The sequence below is a fragment of the Gymnogyps californianus genome, chromosome Z (assembly GCF_018139145.2).
Source record: "Gymnogyps californianus isolate 813 chromosome Z, ASM1813914v2, whole genome shotgun sequence".
Classification (NCBI taxonomy): Eukaryota; Metazoa; Chordata; class Aves; order Accipitriformes; family Cathartidae; genus Gymnogyps; species Gymnogyps californianus.
Window position 1 is genome coordinate 84,635,020 of NC_059500.1, and position 16,249 is coordinate 84,651,268.

At 42.7% G+C, this 16,249-nt stretch overlaps 1 protein-coding gene across 1 annotated transcript; it reads right to left on the reverse strand.

Annotated features, from left to right (window-relative positions):
* Nucleotides 1-1,150: 1,150 nt before the first annotated feature.
* On the reverse strand, nucleotides 1,151-15,937 carry NARS1 (asparaginyl-tRNA synthetase 1). The gene is made up of 15 exons (XM_050913007.1): nucleotides 15,893-15,937; nucleotides 14,810-14,892; nucleotides 14,532-14,597; nucleotides 14,332-14,424; nucleotides 13,805-13,894; nucleotides 12,651-12,729; nucleotides 11,669-11,739; nucleotides 11,303-11,389; nucleotides 8,044-8,265; nucleotides 7,452-7,651; nucleotides 6,853-6,988; nucleotides 5,691-5,804; nucleotides 4,019-4,150; nucleotides 3,219-3,350; nucleotides 1,151-2,624 (listed from the first exon to the last, which is right to left on the reverse strand). The coding sequence occupies exons 1-15, from the start codon at nucleotides 15,933-15,935 to the stop codon at nucleotides 2,493-2,495; spliced, it is 1,680 nt and encodes a 559-aa protein (XP_050768964.1). The 5' UTR covers nucleotides 15,936-15,937; the 3' UTR covers nucleotides 1,151-2,492.
* Nucleotides 15,938-16,249: the final 312 nt, after the last annotated feature.

A 16,249-nucleotide genomic window follows, 5' to 3' on the forward strand; every position in this document is an offset into this window, starting at 1 on the left:
CTCAAAAATTCCTAAATATTCTGAATTACAGAAGCCTCTTGAGCTCCCCTCCGCCCAAAAAAACCCTACCACCCCCCCAAAACACTAACAACAAAAAAAATCCCACAAAAACAAAACCCCAAGGGCTGTGATTACTATTTGCTAGCGTGTTCAACTTTTGGACTGGGGTGACTTTTCCTGTAGCTCACTAAGTCATCAAGTATGCAAGTTTAGAAGTAAGAAATTGCTAGCATTTTGTTGCAGTCAAGCTTGTTAATTTTTCTCCTCTTCCTCTAGTTTATGTACTTAACACATATGCAACAATCCCCCGAACCACAGGAAATTCACAGTTCACTATCCTTTTGCAGGTATTTAAAAGAATCTTTTAAGTTGTACGTTCAAAGAACAACCCATCAAAAACGGAGTAAGGCAAGTGTGAGAGCAAGCTGGGGCACGTTACTGTACAAGATTTTCTTCCATTGCAGCTACAAAAGGACTGGGAAAATAGGTGAAAAGGGTGAATTCAAAGAGGTGGATAAGAAAGAAAACCATCCTAGCAATGCTCATTTCTTAGAGCATCTTTCATTCATCCTCACGCAGCCTCTACTCCCCTCCCCTGCTTCAAAGGGCAGCCCTCAGGTCACACAGCAGTGCCACAGCACTCCCCAGCAAACCCCAAGACATTAAATCCAGATGTTTAAGAGCTCTGGAAATAACCTCACTTCTTCCACCTGTATCAGGTGGCGAGGCAGATGTTAACTCCGTGTACAAACCTGGCCTCACTTTGGGCAGCCACAGCCCCAAGCCGCCAGAAGCCAGGGCCCGCTCCCCCTGGAGCTGCTGCCTCGGCAACCGATTACTCAGCACCACATTTATTCCCCTTTATTCTCTCTAGGATGTTTCAAACTGGGTAGCTGAGGTGGTCTATCCAAATTATAAAAATTCATGCCTTTAAGTTAATTAATGGGGATTTAGTTTAAAAAGAAAAAAGCTAGTTCCATTTTTTGGAATACGTGTTTACTGCACTTGGAAATTCACTTTCCCTGTGCTTTTGCCCACATAGGTACTGCCTATGCCAGGACAGACTGTATTAAGCAAGTAAGCTGTAAAGGCTAAGTGAAAGGAAAGGAACAAACCTTACAGGTCAAGAACTACTGTCATGCACACCAACTTATGTTGCCATAATTTATTGGTTGCTGATTTAGACCAATTTATATATGTAACATGCAAGATGAAGAAACCCAGTCATTTATTACAAAAATGTGGATATCGCACAGCGCAACAATTCTATGAATGGCAAATCCAGATCACATTTCAGTGCAGGTAGCAAATGATGCACCTACCAATTTTTTTTCTCTCTAGTAAAAGGAATTGCTTTATTTATGACTAAAAAGCATACAGATGACTCAACACATTAAAATATTTAATTAATCCTATTTGATAACTGGATTACAGCCACAGAATCTGCTCAGATGCAGTAGCACAAGAGAACACGGAGCCAGCTAGGAAACACAGAACTGCTCTACTATGAAAACATACTTAGCATGACATGGGAAAGCACTGCTTGAACTACAACTCATCTAGAGAGGATAGCAATTCAGTCAGCATACAATGCTGAAATCCAATTGTATTTCAAAGTTACCAGTTTCTTTGGGTCTTCAATGAGTCATTTCTGGTTTGAAACAGGCAGCAGAATCTTAATTTGGAAGGCACCACAAACATCCCGGTGTCTGCGAGCTGATGGACAGTGCTCTGACAACACATCCCCTCCTTCTGTAATTCAGCACAGGCTGGGTGTGCATGGACCCGCTACAGCACTTCATCCACAGGCAGCAGGAAGTAGCAGCAAAGCCTCCCTCACCATCAGCCTCATCATTTCTAACCAATAATCGGGGGGGGGGACCAAAAAACAACAAAACCACCCACGCCTCTCAGTGGAATTTTGTGCTTAATACTATGTACCTTGTGACTGAATAAACTCAAACAGAACTTCCATTTAAAATAGTAGCAGCTACAAAAGTGCAGCACTTAATATAATTATTCCCATTTTTATACTTTGTTGAGCTCTTTTGATGATGTCTCTTCATACCATTCTCAGAGGTCAGTATTGGGGAATTTAAAGAGCTTGAACTCCTGATTTCTCCAGCAAGAAACCACAAGAGAAAACAGATTAAAATTAAAGCAAATTTAAAAAAAAAAAAATCAAATGCCAAGCATATTTTCTTTTAAGTCACAGAGATTAAAACCAGATGATCATCTTAAATGACTTTTAAATGACAGCTTATCAGGATCTTTGTTTTATGTTGATTTGAGAGCATAAATGCACCTAACAATTTTTTCTAAGGCTTCTTCCAGTTAATTAGTGGCATTTTACTTTAAAAAAGGGTTTTGTTTATTTTCCTTTTCACGCCCTAAATTAGTATTTGTATCAGACAGGCTGTAGTATAGCAGAGTGTATCGTTCTTTTCCAAGCATCAGTTGCTCGATTTTCTAGGAGTTTGTCACAAGGATGGCTAAGGTTTGCAGCGCTGGACAAAGCGTGGATAGAGACAGACATCTCTGATATGGTGCCTATTCAGAATCCAGGTTAGGAACCGTTCTAATCCCAAACCATATCCACCATGAGGGCACGTACCATATTTTCTCTGTGAAATTAAAATCAGAGAGTAGATATTAAACATTTTCTTGTTATTTATAATTGCAGTAATACCACCAGGAAAAAAAAAAACAAACAAAAAAACCACAAAACAAACCCTTCCAAGATTATTTTCTGAACGATGGGGAAAATGGACTATACTCTTTTCAGGCAAGATATTTGTGGTTAGTTGTCCCGAGTCTCCTGGGGCAGTGTAAGGACTAGAAGAGGAAGAAGGAAGGTGAAAAAGAAGTCTTAACGATTCTTTTTCAACCACCTCCTTTTCTCCTCCCCTTTTGCTAGCTAGAGCTTAGCCATTCAAGTCTGTGAAGACTAACCTCTCTTTATCTAACAACAAACATTGCAGAAGACATTACAAGAGGAATACACCCACACAGACCAGTCTAACGAAGGTGATCTGGTAAGGGCAGCATGCAACTGCAGCAAACAGCAGCAATTTTAATAGAATGGAAACTGTCACCCATTGCACTTTGCCAATGGTTAAATGATTATCTACTTTGGCCCACCAAAAATATGTTTCCAATTTAGACTGCATCATCTTAAGACCAGTTTAAAAAAAAAAAATCTAATCTGTTTTACAAACCTGATCAGTGTACCAGTAGTACGGTGTGGGATCAATGTTCTCTCTCTCATAGCCTCTGAGTAGCTCCTCACCATCCCAGATACGCATAGAGCCTCCAACAATTTCACCAACATTAGGCATCAACACATCAACCTACAACACACAACCCAAGATCAAACTATTACAATTAAGCTGCTTGCAGGAGGGGGAGGAAAAATAGCCCAAACTTAAAACTGTATTTCCATAACACATTTTACCACGTAATTTTAATTCTCCATCACAGGAAGGTAGGCAATTCCTTCCAGACCTAATTTATAGATGGAATAAACTGACTAGGTTCTCTAACTTAATCTCTAATACTCTTGGCCACACTGAACTGTTAAAAAAAAAAACCAAACCAAAAAAACCCAAAAAACCCACCCCAAACCAAACAAACAAAAAAACCAAAAAAACAAAGAAACCCACCACAAAACCACAAACCCAGCAGCATTCCTAACCACCACCACTCTTCCCAGCAGCCAGACAGCTAGCATTTAGACAACAGTCTCCAAGAAGTGACAGAAGTACTGTCATTAGACTAGCACTTACCTGAGGTCAGTGAAGAGCATGCTCACTGTGATCTACTGACATTTTATTAGCACTTCAGAGTTGCTTCGTTTATTTCTATAGCATCAAAAAGCCATGCCAAGAGACACCCAAAACAAAACCTGGTAAGAATTCTCCAAGATTTTCCTGTAGTACTTATTCATTTTATGCTCACTCACACTGACATTCCCCACTCTATTCAGAAGCCTGCAACCCTACGTAAAATACCAACTTACAGATTCAGTAAGTCGGGAATCGTCGTGACAGCGCTGCATATAGAAAGACTTTATCTCTGCAGGAAATCGGCACAACAAGATCGGCTCATTAATGGTGTCTGTCATCAATCTCTCAGGAGCTTCAGGAATATCCTAAGGTTAAAGAAGGCTTTATTAATATTTAAAACCAAAACCACTCCAATACCTTGAGTCCCACATGTATCAGGCATGGAACAAACACAGCTTCAGACCACACGTATCCGCACATTCATCCTAATGTACCTAAATTTTTAAAACAAACTTATCTTAGAAGAAACTATATTTATATATAAAAACATATATGCCAGGGGGAAAAACAACTGTTCAGTTACAATCCAAGTCTTCCCAATATTTCACACAGAAAACTGAGGAAAACCTAACCTGAAACGTAGACTTTCCAAACAACCAGTAAACACTGAAGAGCCTAATCTCCTTCCTTCCCAATACTGTTTTCCACAAACCTTAAGACTAAGAAGTTTAAGTGTTTCCTTGTTAGGTACATGGGCTATTTTTTAAAAACCTCAACTGATCAGTTACATAGGCAAGGTTATTTGGTTTTTATCGAAGTTTTCTGACTGAAATTTGATAAACTGTGAAACACCTAGCAGAAGCTTCATTTTGATCAACTCAGCAGTTTTACTGTTTAAAAACTGGTGAGAAGTGAAGGATGACACCACAGTTACACTGACAGACAGCTGTTAAACGAACACACTTTGTTTAGTCAAAAAACTCTGTCTATCCCTAAAAGGTTTAGTTTGATCTTTTCTTCAACCAATGGTATCACACTTTTCTTAAATTCTGAGTTAAAGTCAGAAGATTAGATTTTTCTTTAATAGGAAAAAACAGCCACACCCCTTACTTGTTTTGATCCAACCGAACACTGCATTACAGCACTGACTGCTGGGGCAGAAGGACCAAGTACAGCATGTGCAGCAAGGAAAGTGCAAGGAGCATAGGCCTTGTGCAAGGGCAGCGCACAAAGCAAGTGTCAGCCCGCAACGGGGGAGAGGAGGCAAGAATCCTTATTTCCCTCTGGAACCTTAAGTTTAGCGCAGTTTGAAGGCCTTTCTCTCCCTTCGTCTCCATCATCTTTGATACAGATGGGAAAAACAGTAGCAGCAAAAAACCCAACACATCTGATTTTGAACTGCCAAGGTTCCCTCAGAATATGCTGGGTAGACTTCAAAGTTAAACAACTACATGATCTACTCCTAAAAATCTCACTTCTCTTAAATCCTTTGATGACTGGCTACACCATCAAGTCCTCTTGAGCTCCTTCAAATAATTTTGTCTTACACGTTGGAGGAGAGCGAGACAGGGAACAGATGGACAGACGACAACACAGAATTTGATTCCAGTGTTCAAAGACATTACATGAAAACCCAACCCACGCTTGCATTCCCCAGCACAGTCCAGACAAAAACCCAGGCCTCACTGAAGTTTATAGCAAAACTCCCTTTAACTTCAACGGGACTAGGATTTCACTCCTTATCGATATCATTCCAAACAAAACACAACAGATGCACGCAGCAACAGTAAGCCCAACACCATCATGGTCCAAACACACCGTTCTTCAAGGCACTTACACACCCTGAGTGCAGGGCAGTGGGATTTTGTTTATTTTTAATTCCTAAAGAGGCTCAGAAAGACTTACTTCCCCAAACTCATAATAAGTGCCATCTTCCTTCTTCACATCATGTTCCTTTAACCACTCAATGGCTTCAGTATAGTTCATTCGTCGGAAAGGACGTTTAGGGGGCTTGAAGCCCTGTAAATAAGAGTAGACATAAAGACAGTTGGAAGAGTACCATTTTTAAAGAATACTACTTTTCTAGTTCATCAGCAAGTCCACTTCCAGACTTGAAGCATACACACTACTCTTTCCAGCTCATACATCAACACATTATTACTTAATAAACAAATCAAGCTCAGTACTGCAAAGCTAAATCCAACACAACCATCTTCCAAGCCCAGTAAAGCTCACAGAACGGATTCTGAAAAAGATGGCAGGAGAGAGAAGAGAGGAAGTATTTTCAAAGCTGTTTCCTTTTCTGTACGAATTCACAGCACATGTAGGTGTTTCAAACTGAGCCATTAGCAGAGGTTCCATGGGCAAGGAAGAACAAAAGAACATTTTTGCTTCCCTGCGCACAGAACGGCTTCAGAACCCACCTTTGTGAGGTGGGCTGTGCTTCTGCTATTTCCTACCTCCTGACCCCTGTCTCAGCCCAAATTTAAAACTGAACCTCCCAGTGTTTATCAGGAAAACAGGTCAAAATAACAGGGATGACTGAGTTTGTATACGCTCTGAGAGAAAAGCTAGTGATGGAGATAAAGTTAGCAGTCTCTTAAAGCCATCTTCTTTGCAAAGGCAATAGAAGACAAAGGGTGTCTAATAAATGAAAATAGCTTCAGAGCTCCACGTTCCAGGGTGGAAAGTAAAACACCAGTTGTTTCATTGCTCCCTTGTGCTCAATCCGCAAGTACCAGCCGATCAATATTACGAGCTCTGGGATAGAGGTTTTTATTCCACTGGTACAGTACACATTGCAATAAATCCCAGCGTATTGCTGGCTCCTGGAACTTGCTAGCAGGGAACTTCTTCCCCCACAGTCCCCTGCTTCTGGCAGAGTCATTACCAGCCTTGCAGCATTTTCATTCTTTTGATGTTATTTAATATTCTTATTATTATTAACAGCAGTAAACAAGCAGAGCTCACTGCCATGCCCTGCTTTCCCCAAATGAACATGCTGATCAGGAAAGGCTAAAGATCATATTTTCTTGGCTATTCATGACTGTTCCACATTGCTGCCTACCGGGTTTAGCTCATACAGTAAGCTTGATGCAGGTGACTTCAAGACTCTGTCTACCACATCACAAACCAAGCTCTCCAGACGGTCCAACAAATCCTCAAAACTTATAAAAGGACATTCAGCTTCAATGTGAGTGTATCTGAAACACAAAGTCACACCATTACCAAACCACACACAAGCAGCAGATCTTTAGCTATGAAAAAAATTCTCATGAAAAAACCAACCCACAACCCAAAACCACACAATTCTGTCCCCTTTTTCATTTCTCCCACTTCTACACTGTAAAGGAAATAAAGCCATTTAAAAAAAAAAAAAAAAAGGAAGACAACAATATGAACTGTATTTTCTACAAAGACAAAGCTTCCTAAAAATGTATCAGCTCTGTTTCACCCAGATCTTCCTTCACTAAATGTCAACGTATTATGACCAGCTGGACATTCACCAAGACAAGGTATTACCCCCAAACAGACTTTTGCTCAGTCCTTCCGCATTGCCATTATGCTGTCTGCTCACTGTACATTATGTCATCCAACTGCCTGGTACTCCCCTGCTTTATAAATTCACTTATACATAAACAGCAAAGAAGTATACTCTCTCCATACTCTGCCAAGTGTCTGCGAGTCCTGGATTGCTCAGCTCTGTATGACTGAGCAATACAGAAGACATCTCCTAGCGCTGGAATGCAGGTCTCCAGATAGAGCTGGGACGATTGTGTTAAGTATGCCTCTTCACCAAAATAATCCAGTTTGAATAGGGTTGAGCCTCCTTCCACCTGCGTCTGGACTAAAGTTGGTGGTGTGACCTGTTAAAGAACAGGACTGTCATTACTTGAGTGAAGAATTAAGGACAAAGATGACAACATATAAGAGCAGTGATGTAAGGCACACTCTTCCAGAACACCATCTACAAAGCTTTTGTATGCACGCACACAAGTACTTCAGTCTGATATCCTTCAGCACGTTAAAGAGGTATGCAGGCTGTTTGTGAATCACGCTGTAACACGCCTCAGGAGTGCCTACACACCTTTGAGATCTATGTCTATGACAGCGATCAAATAATAGTTTCCTAAGAAACAGCTTTTCTTTTGCCCCTTTCAGGTCAATTAGAAAGCCTACACAGTTTTTCCAGGAAAAAGATAGCCTTGAAGTCAGGACATTAAAGTAGTCACTTGCTGACAAGGGAAACCATACTTACTTCATAATATCCATTGGCAAAAAAATGATCCCTGAAGGCCTGTACTACCATGGAGCGCACCTTGAAGATTTTGGACATATTCTCGCCTCGAATCATCATATGCCTGTTGTTAAGTTGCACATCAACCTCCGAATCCTCATTGAGTAGATTGTCAGCCCCTCCTGCTGGGGCCAGACCAATAAGCTCCCAGTAATCACAGTTCAGCTCGTGGCCTCCTGGAGCCTGTCAATTTGAAGAGAAAAATTTCAGAAGTCCACTTTTTGCCCCTTGGATGTCACCACCTGGCATTGTGGCAGAGATGTTAATCCAGTTTAAACAAAAGATGCTAAAATCCTAATTGCAGTATTTTCAAAGTGATTGCTTTGTAACTCAGTCATACTACACTTGGAAGTGCCATTTGTAACCCACCATGAGTCTCTCAGACTTAACGTGAGTGGGATTGAGTACTACAGTCAGATACTTAGAAGCTTCCAGATGCATTCAGTTTAAGTATAATATATCACAGACAGCTCGGTTTATTCAGCTGGAAGAACAGAAAGCTAAGCAGCAGGAAACTACTTACTACCTTCAGCTATTTAATGGGTGGTTACAAAGAAGATGGAGCCAGACTCTCTTTGGATGTGTCCAGCGAAAGGACAAATGTCTCAAGTTGCAGCAAGGGAGATTTCAACTGGCTATAAAGAAAAAAATTCTTCACAGGGTGGTGAAATGCTAGAGCATAAACCAAGCCAGACTGCAGTCTCCATCCTTGGAGATGTTCAGAAACACATCTGGACAAGACCCTTGGCAGCCTGACCTCACATTAGATCTTCAAGAAGAGGGTGGACCAGATGACCTTCAGAGGTTCCTCCCAACCAAAACCATTCTGTGGTAACTTACACTGCGTACTAGTTTTGGCTGGGATAGAGATAATTTTCTTCATAGTAGTTTGTATGGTGCTACAACACAACGCACTGGCACAAAGAACCTTCCTGTATGCCTTAAGAACACTACACACACACACACACACAGAGTGAAGAGTCCTCCCATCTATTAGAAGAAAATGCAGACCCAAGACTGCAGAACGACATTCAAGGTATTTTGTTCTTTGTACTATTTGAGCCACACTCTCCTACTGGTTGGCAAACTTCAAAAAAGTTGAAAAAACTTGCTTAGACCATGACAGAGGAAGAACTAGCTCACCATGGGTACTTTTGAGTTTGTCTGTCAGAGACACCTGAGCAATCTTTCTGCACTAGGCAGCATCTCACCACAATGTGAAAGTAGCGAGTTTCATGCTGGCTAATCTCCCGTCCTATTTGCTGCCATACGGCAAGCAGAGGTCCCCGCGCCAGGGCTCAGCCCTGACCGGCTGCCCAGGCTACAGAACAGGCCTCTTCATTTCTGGTCTCACCGGCTCCCCCGTGTGGGTCACAGTAGGCTTCTGGCCCCTAAAGTGGTATTTTTTTCATTCACAGTATTTTCAGGGCATAAATGCAGATTTTCAAAGTCTCATCAACAGATTTTTACAGATCTGGTGGTTTTGTTCACTACAAGAACTGTATTGTTGTGATGAGACCTGAAAACATGAAGTGTGTTCAATGTCCGAAACGTTATGAGCAGTAACATGCTATGAGTTACTTATGATTACCAAACTGCATAAAATTCTTCAAAAAAAGTGGTTCCTGTTTGGCTGCATTTGTTTTTAGAAGTCCCAGCAGCGTAAGCTATGAAGGAAAGGAAATCTTGCTAACTTCCGATCTGCAAACACAATAGGGAGTGGACTCACACGTAACTGAGCTTGGCTCTCTAACCTTAGGTCAATCTCTTGGGGATAGGACCCGAGTGGCAGGAACAACTAGAACAATTAAGCCTATCCAAATTTCATTTGCAAAACGTGCCAGTAATGGCCAACAGTACATGGCTTACAAGAACATCGAATTATCTACAAAGCACCCCAAAAGGTTAACACTTTGACCTTATTTTACATACTACAGGCAGCCACAGCGAGGGACTACTTTGCTCAAATATTGTCTAATACATCTTGGAAACATTGTTTGAAGCAATAACACTCCAAAATGTGGGGGTTTTTTTTTCCCCAGACATGTTTCTTCTCCCTGTTATCTTACTAGAGTTAGTACACTTACTCAAGAGACCAGACAGGAGAATACAGATTGGCAATCCACACAAAAGAACAACTCTCACTGCAAGAGTTGATGACAATTTTGAATACATATCTAAAGGAAGAGGTCAGCTTACAGACTAGCAAGATTAAACATAAATCTATCATCTAAATCTCAACATTACTGCTTTGCTTTCTCCTTCAGAAAAAAAGGACATTACTATAAGCAGCTATTAAGAGCTCATGTTTTAAAAAGGACTACTTAAGATTTAAATAGAAAAAACGTGGCCTGAGTTTGCTTGCTGTTTCTGCATCACAAGTTAAGTTTTACAACACAGACACAACGTACTTTTGTCTTTCAGTGACCTCTTAATAACTAAAACAGAAGTCTTATAATAATTTTCAATAAATATCCTGATATAGGCCTGCCCGTCCTGATGAGTGCGTTGAGTTGCTGTCACAGCAAATAGTTCCTAAAAGCTTCTCTCCTGCCTTTAGTTTGAATCCTTTTTATGGGCCATCCTTCTTGCATAGCTGCTTAACATGGCTTTAGCCCTACTCCAAATTCAAACCATTTTCCAAACAGTGTGTAAATCTAGACTGGAATGAGAGAGGCACAAGGCATAAGCAGCATCATATTTTGAGACGTAAAAATCACACCTGCCCAGTCATTAATCTGAGACCACCATTATAAACAAAGTTTTACAAAACAAGTTATAGTAAACTGCCTAGTTCATACACCTGCCAAGTGCTGGAGGACAAATACAACATGGTGAAGAGCCTATAAACCCATCTCAGTAAAGGAAGAGAGCTAATCCCAAATTCGTAGCCTCACAAAATAAAAACCGAATAAACCTCTTGTTAGGGAAAATAAAGCTGTGTCGTTTATTTAACATAATTTTCCACTGTTATATTCTAGGAAATGTCTATGGGACATATCAGTGGAAAATTGTTTCAGGCAAAAGCAGAACAGACACATAGTTCACCTGTCACACACTGAACTGCGAGTGACAGCAGCAGCTTTGGGAGGTTTGTTCTTTTCTCTAAACCAGATTCCCACCGAAATCATCTAACAATTATTTCCACCTCTGCTTCTCCTTCCATCAGGAAAACGATAAACTGTTAAAGAGGAGAACCCAAACACACTAACTCCCGTACCTGCTTGCCTTCAAGAACAAGGTTCAGCGTACCGTACACTGCAACGCTGCTCTCCGTAGAGAGAATCAGCCCGTTGTAACACTGACACTACAGGGAGAAAAAGAGACAAAGGCATAATTAAGGTAATTTTTTATTTTTAGTTTTCCTACGACATCTATTGGAGTCACAGACAAGATTAACTCATAGTCACTTCTAAATAGTTCTCACATTGACAAAAAACCTCTAGTGGTAGGAGATACAGTTTAACAATAATACAACTTAATCAGTAGGTTTAGGAGAACTTCCAATCATCTATATAAAAGAAAAACAGATGAGGTATGAACACTTCAGTTAATGACAAAACAGAATTAAATCACCACAACTTACCAGTTCATCTGAAAGGACACACTGAAGAAAACCTGTGCCATCTCTCAAAACAATGAACATCAAATTTTTTCCTAGTTAAAAAGAGAAGAAAAAAAACCCAGAGAGCCTCAGCTTTATTCACCAATCCATTTGAACTGATGTGCAGACTATTACAGAAGGACTGTGATCATATTCTTCCATTTTAAAAACCAAAGATGTTCCAGGTAAGCACTGAAGCATTAGCACACTTATAGAAGCCTTTCAGAGAGCTGTATTTTGTGTAACAAGTTAAAGTAAGTTTGAACAGACATCAAGAGCAAAGCCTGCTCCAACCTCAACAGGGTTGGGATTGCACCGCCATGCCATAACCTCAGAAGTCCCTCTGGTCCTCAGGGACTACAAGTCTGTTTGCAGAAATGCTGAATGCACAGGCCCAAGTGACACCTAACACGGATAAAGCGATGTCACCCTGGTCACCCACCTCTCCACAAAAGCATATAATTACAAAAATAATTTGCTAGAAACTGCTCACGATATCCAGATCCACAACCGCTTTGTCAAGTTCTTCAGTGATAATTTGAACAAATACCTGTAGCAAGTATTACTTGCGAAACTTATTTTAAAAGAAGTTATGCTACTTTACATAACTTTAAAATTCCAATTTTGCTGATTTCACTATGAGCAGATGCTAGTTAGCTCCTCAGTTTGCAGGATTTGTTTAAAACACAAAACAAGTCTTCTGAAGAAATTCTGCAGGACTGGCCTCCAAACTGAAAAACCCGTAAGATTTCAACTAAGAAATGTCTATATGCTCATACATCACGCAGAATTTTCAGTGTTGTAGTGACCACTGGGATAAACCAAAGAGGACATCTAACTGATGGTTTAAAAATTTAAGAATAGGTGCTGTCTGATTCATTGTAAGTGTCCAAATTTTGAAGGCTACTGTGTTTGTTCCATCTCTCTGCACAGGTTCAATAACTTCTAGACGCTTGTGGTTTACCTTGCCTCCGTAATCTGTGAATCCAGCCAAAAACCTTCACTCTCTGGCCTCTGTAAGCCTCCAGAGCATCAATCTTTACCTGTAAAGCAGGGAATAAAAGCAATCAGAGAAATGATTCACCATTTAGATGGTGTTTTCCACATAATTACTTAGAATACAAGTGTATATGACACCTCCCTCCCCAAAATGGCTCCTCCCAGCAGCACTTGAAGCCAAGTTCCATCCAGGGGATAAGCACAGCTGTTTAGTAAGGAAAGAGTATCTTAGCCAGGACAGGTAGTACGTTGGGATAGCATTTCCAGACTTCATATTGAGTCCTTTCTAGTCAGCAGGCTTACTTTGCCATGCAGAAACTAAGGACTGTAAGAGCTTTTAAAGCAGCTCGCTTTGCATTTGACCAAAAGGAGAAGTGAAAACACGTAACAGCTCACATCTTAAGACTAGATTACTCGGGTACTACTGGAAATCCAAGGTGCATTAAATCACCAAAAGACTTGGAAAGGATGCCTCAGACACATTTCTGGCACTCTGAATTACTTTCTAAAGACATTCAATGGATGAGTTGGGTTAGCAGTCAAAGAAGCCCCTTTCTCAAAGGGCAGCCACATGAGTGCAGGGCTCCAGTCAAAACCAGCTTCTACACACGTACGTAGAAACCTTCTACACAGGGTCTATCCAAAAACCCATCACAGAGCAGCACACGTAGTATCTGCTTACTAAGCTAAGGACTGCACCAAATCACCAAATCCAGCAGGACTCTACAAACAGCCAAATAAGAACTCCATGCCATGTCTCAGTAACTTAAATTACATCCTCTAACCAGCACTGTTTCTTCACTCTCCACCACTACAATAATCAAAGCAAAACTAATGAACTTTTTCAAATAGAAACATGGTCTCTACCAGTAGACAGACACAGAGAAGTCTGATGCGTGAACTAAGAAGGTTCAGATACCCACCAAGTGCATGAGAAAGACCAAAGTCTATATACTAGAGGACACAGATAATCAGAAAAACAAAGTTACATTTATGGACAGTAACAAGACAGTGGCCTTCAACGGCTGCCAGAGGCAGAAAGCAGAGACAGACTCCATTGTTGTGCAGACAGGACGCTGTAACACAGGCCATGTATCAAGCACACTGGATCTTACTCACACATTTTGGCTCTGGAAGACTAGGATCATTCTTAATAACAACCTTCTTAGCTTCCTCCAAGTTCTTCTCTCTTCTCAAGAGATCATCTGCCTGGTTTAAAAAAAAAAAAAAAAGTATTAAATAGCTGTAACCAGGCTTTGTAAGATTCTTACAATTCTTTACAATTACTGGAGACTATAATGTACACTTACAGACACAGATGTCATACAAAGCCTTGATGTTATCCTGCTGGGGCCTAAACCTGCCCTAGTTCAAGACCAGGATGAGAAACAATGCACAGATGCATTTCTCATTTTTTCCAGAAAGTCTAAAGGCAATAGATTGCAATTATTCAAAACTCACCCAGTTTCAGCCATTTGCTTGTCCTAATCTAAACAAAGGCGAGTTGTAACGTATGTGTAAAACAATGACACAGATGAAGAACAAACTGAAGCTTTTTTGGAGGGGCGGGAATGATAACGCTCTTTAATGTTTTTGGAAACAGAAGGCGGTATGCTTCCTCCAACTTGGCATCACCTGCAACCTACCTCCTTCTTCTCCTTGGCTTCATTCTTCATTTGCTCCCTGTGCCACAGTTTTTTGACATTTTTCATCTGTGACTTTGAAATAATGGTCCATCTCTAAATCAATCCAAGGAGAGAGCAGAAGATAAAAGATTACATTTGTGTCCCTTCACACAAAGGAGCATTAAAATAATTTCTACTAGGAAGCTCTAATGCTACAGCACCTCATTTTCTTTTTGCGAATCCACATAAATAGCAGGAAATGGCTCCTTTCCTGCTGTCATCAAAGCCTAAAAAGGGGGAGAAAATAACAGAATCAACAGCACTGCAAGTGAACTAAAGTCATCCTTAAAGAGACTGAGCAGACATCTACCTCTGACCCTTCTGGTCAGAGCTGCAAAAATAGGTATAAAATTTACATTCAGAAATACAAGGCCAATCACTCGACCTGGAGCGGAGTTCACGCTCTTCAAAACAAACAGCAGGTATTTTCCACAGTTACCTTTAGAACAGTCTTGAATGGTTTCTTTTGTGTCCCATTGCCAGTGGAATCATTGCCCTCTCGTTCAGAAACATACAGCTCTTCTGTAATACATGACAAATACAGACAATTAGTAAAAAAAAAAAAAAATTATCAGCTATGGAAACGGACAGGAAGAAGCTAGACACACACAAGGATATAAAACCTTCACGGTTATCAGCAGTGACAAACCTCCAAAAACAACCGGTTGGTCAGACAGGATAAGAATTATTTAATATTTTCCAATCTAAAAATCAATCCACGCAGTAAATGTGTCATGCCAAAGCCTTAAGGACTCCCAAGACACCGAACTCTTGAAAAGTCACTGGCTGTGCCTCAGGAACCAAAAAGGAAGCAGCCTTTTACAGAAATGACTTTTTTTAGGGAAGCAGGAAGACAGTAAGCTGCGAAAGTTCAGAGCGTTCACGTCAACGTTCAGCTCGCTCACAGCCAAGCAACGAATCGCGAGCTCAAACCGCAGAAAGCATTTCCTCCTTCTGCCCGCGCCTGGACCGAGGCCAGCGCCCGAGCACACCGTCCCTGTGCGCCGGAGCCCTCCAAGCGCTGCCGCCATTACCTGCCCAGCTACTCCCAGCCCACTGACTCACCGCTAAACCGCGCACCTTGTCGCTCCCGTGGACGTGTCCGGCTCCAGCTGCCCGGGACCAGAGCGGGCGAAGCCCGGGTCTGACCGCCCGGCCATCACTAGACCCCCGTTTCCCACGCCCGCGTTCCCGTACCTTCCGCCTTCCCCACTGCCCGCAACCGAGCCACCTCCCGGGTCTCGCTGAGGCACGCCGCCCACCGTTCCCAAACCTTCCCTCCTTCCCACCCCAGAGCCGGAGCCCCCGGGACGAGCACGCTCCCCTCCGGCCGCCACCGGGACCAGCAACCGCCCGCCGCTGCCGCCATCTTCTCCCCGCGGCGAGGGGCGCCGGCCGCCGCCGGCCCAACCGCACCGCACCGCACCGCACCGCACCACACCGCACCGCAAATCGCCGCCCCGCCGGAGCACGGCCGAGGCAGGGCGCCGCAGAGTCCGCCCGCCCGCCCGCGGGGCCTCACCCAGGACGAGCGCCTCCGTCCTGCCCAGAACCTCGCCCTCCATAGCCGCAACCCGCGCTGCCGCTGCCGCACCCGCCCGCCGGAAGTGCCGCCACCGCGCTTCCGCCGACCCCGAGCCAATTCGCCGCCGCCGCCTTACGTCACCCGCCCCGCCCCGCCCCGCGGCAGCCACCGCCCCTGCCCGAGTCCTCAGGGAGGATCCGACGGAGCGGAAGGGACGGAGCGTGGTGACGCGGCGGCGCACGTACGTGACGTCCCGCTGTGACGGGATCCCAGCCGCCGGCCAGGCTGGCGGTGGCGTTCGCGCGTGGCGCAGCCCCTCCCGTCTGGCGGCGCAGGCCGCGCCGCCGGACACGC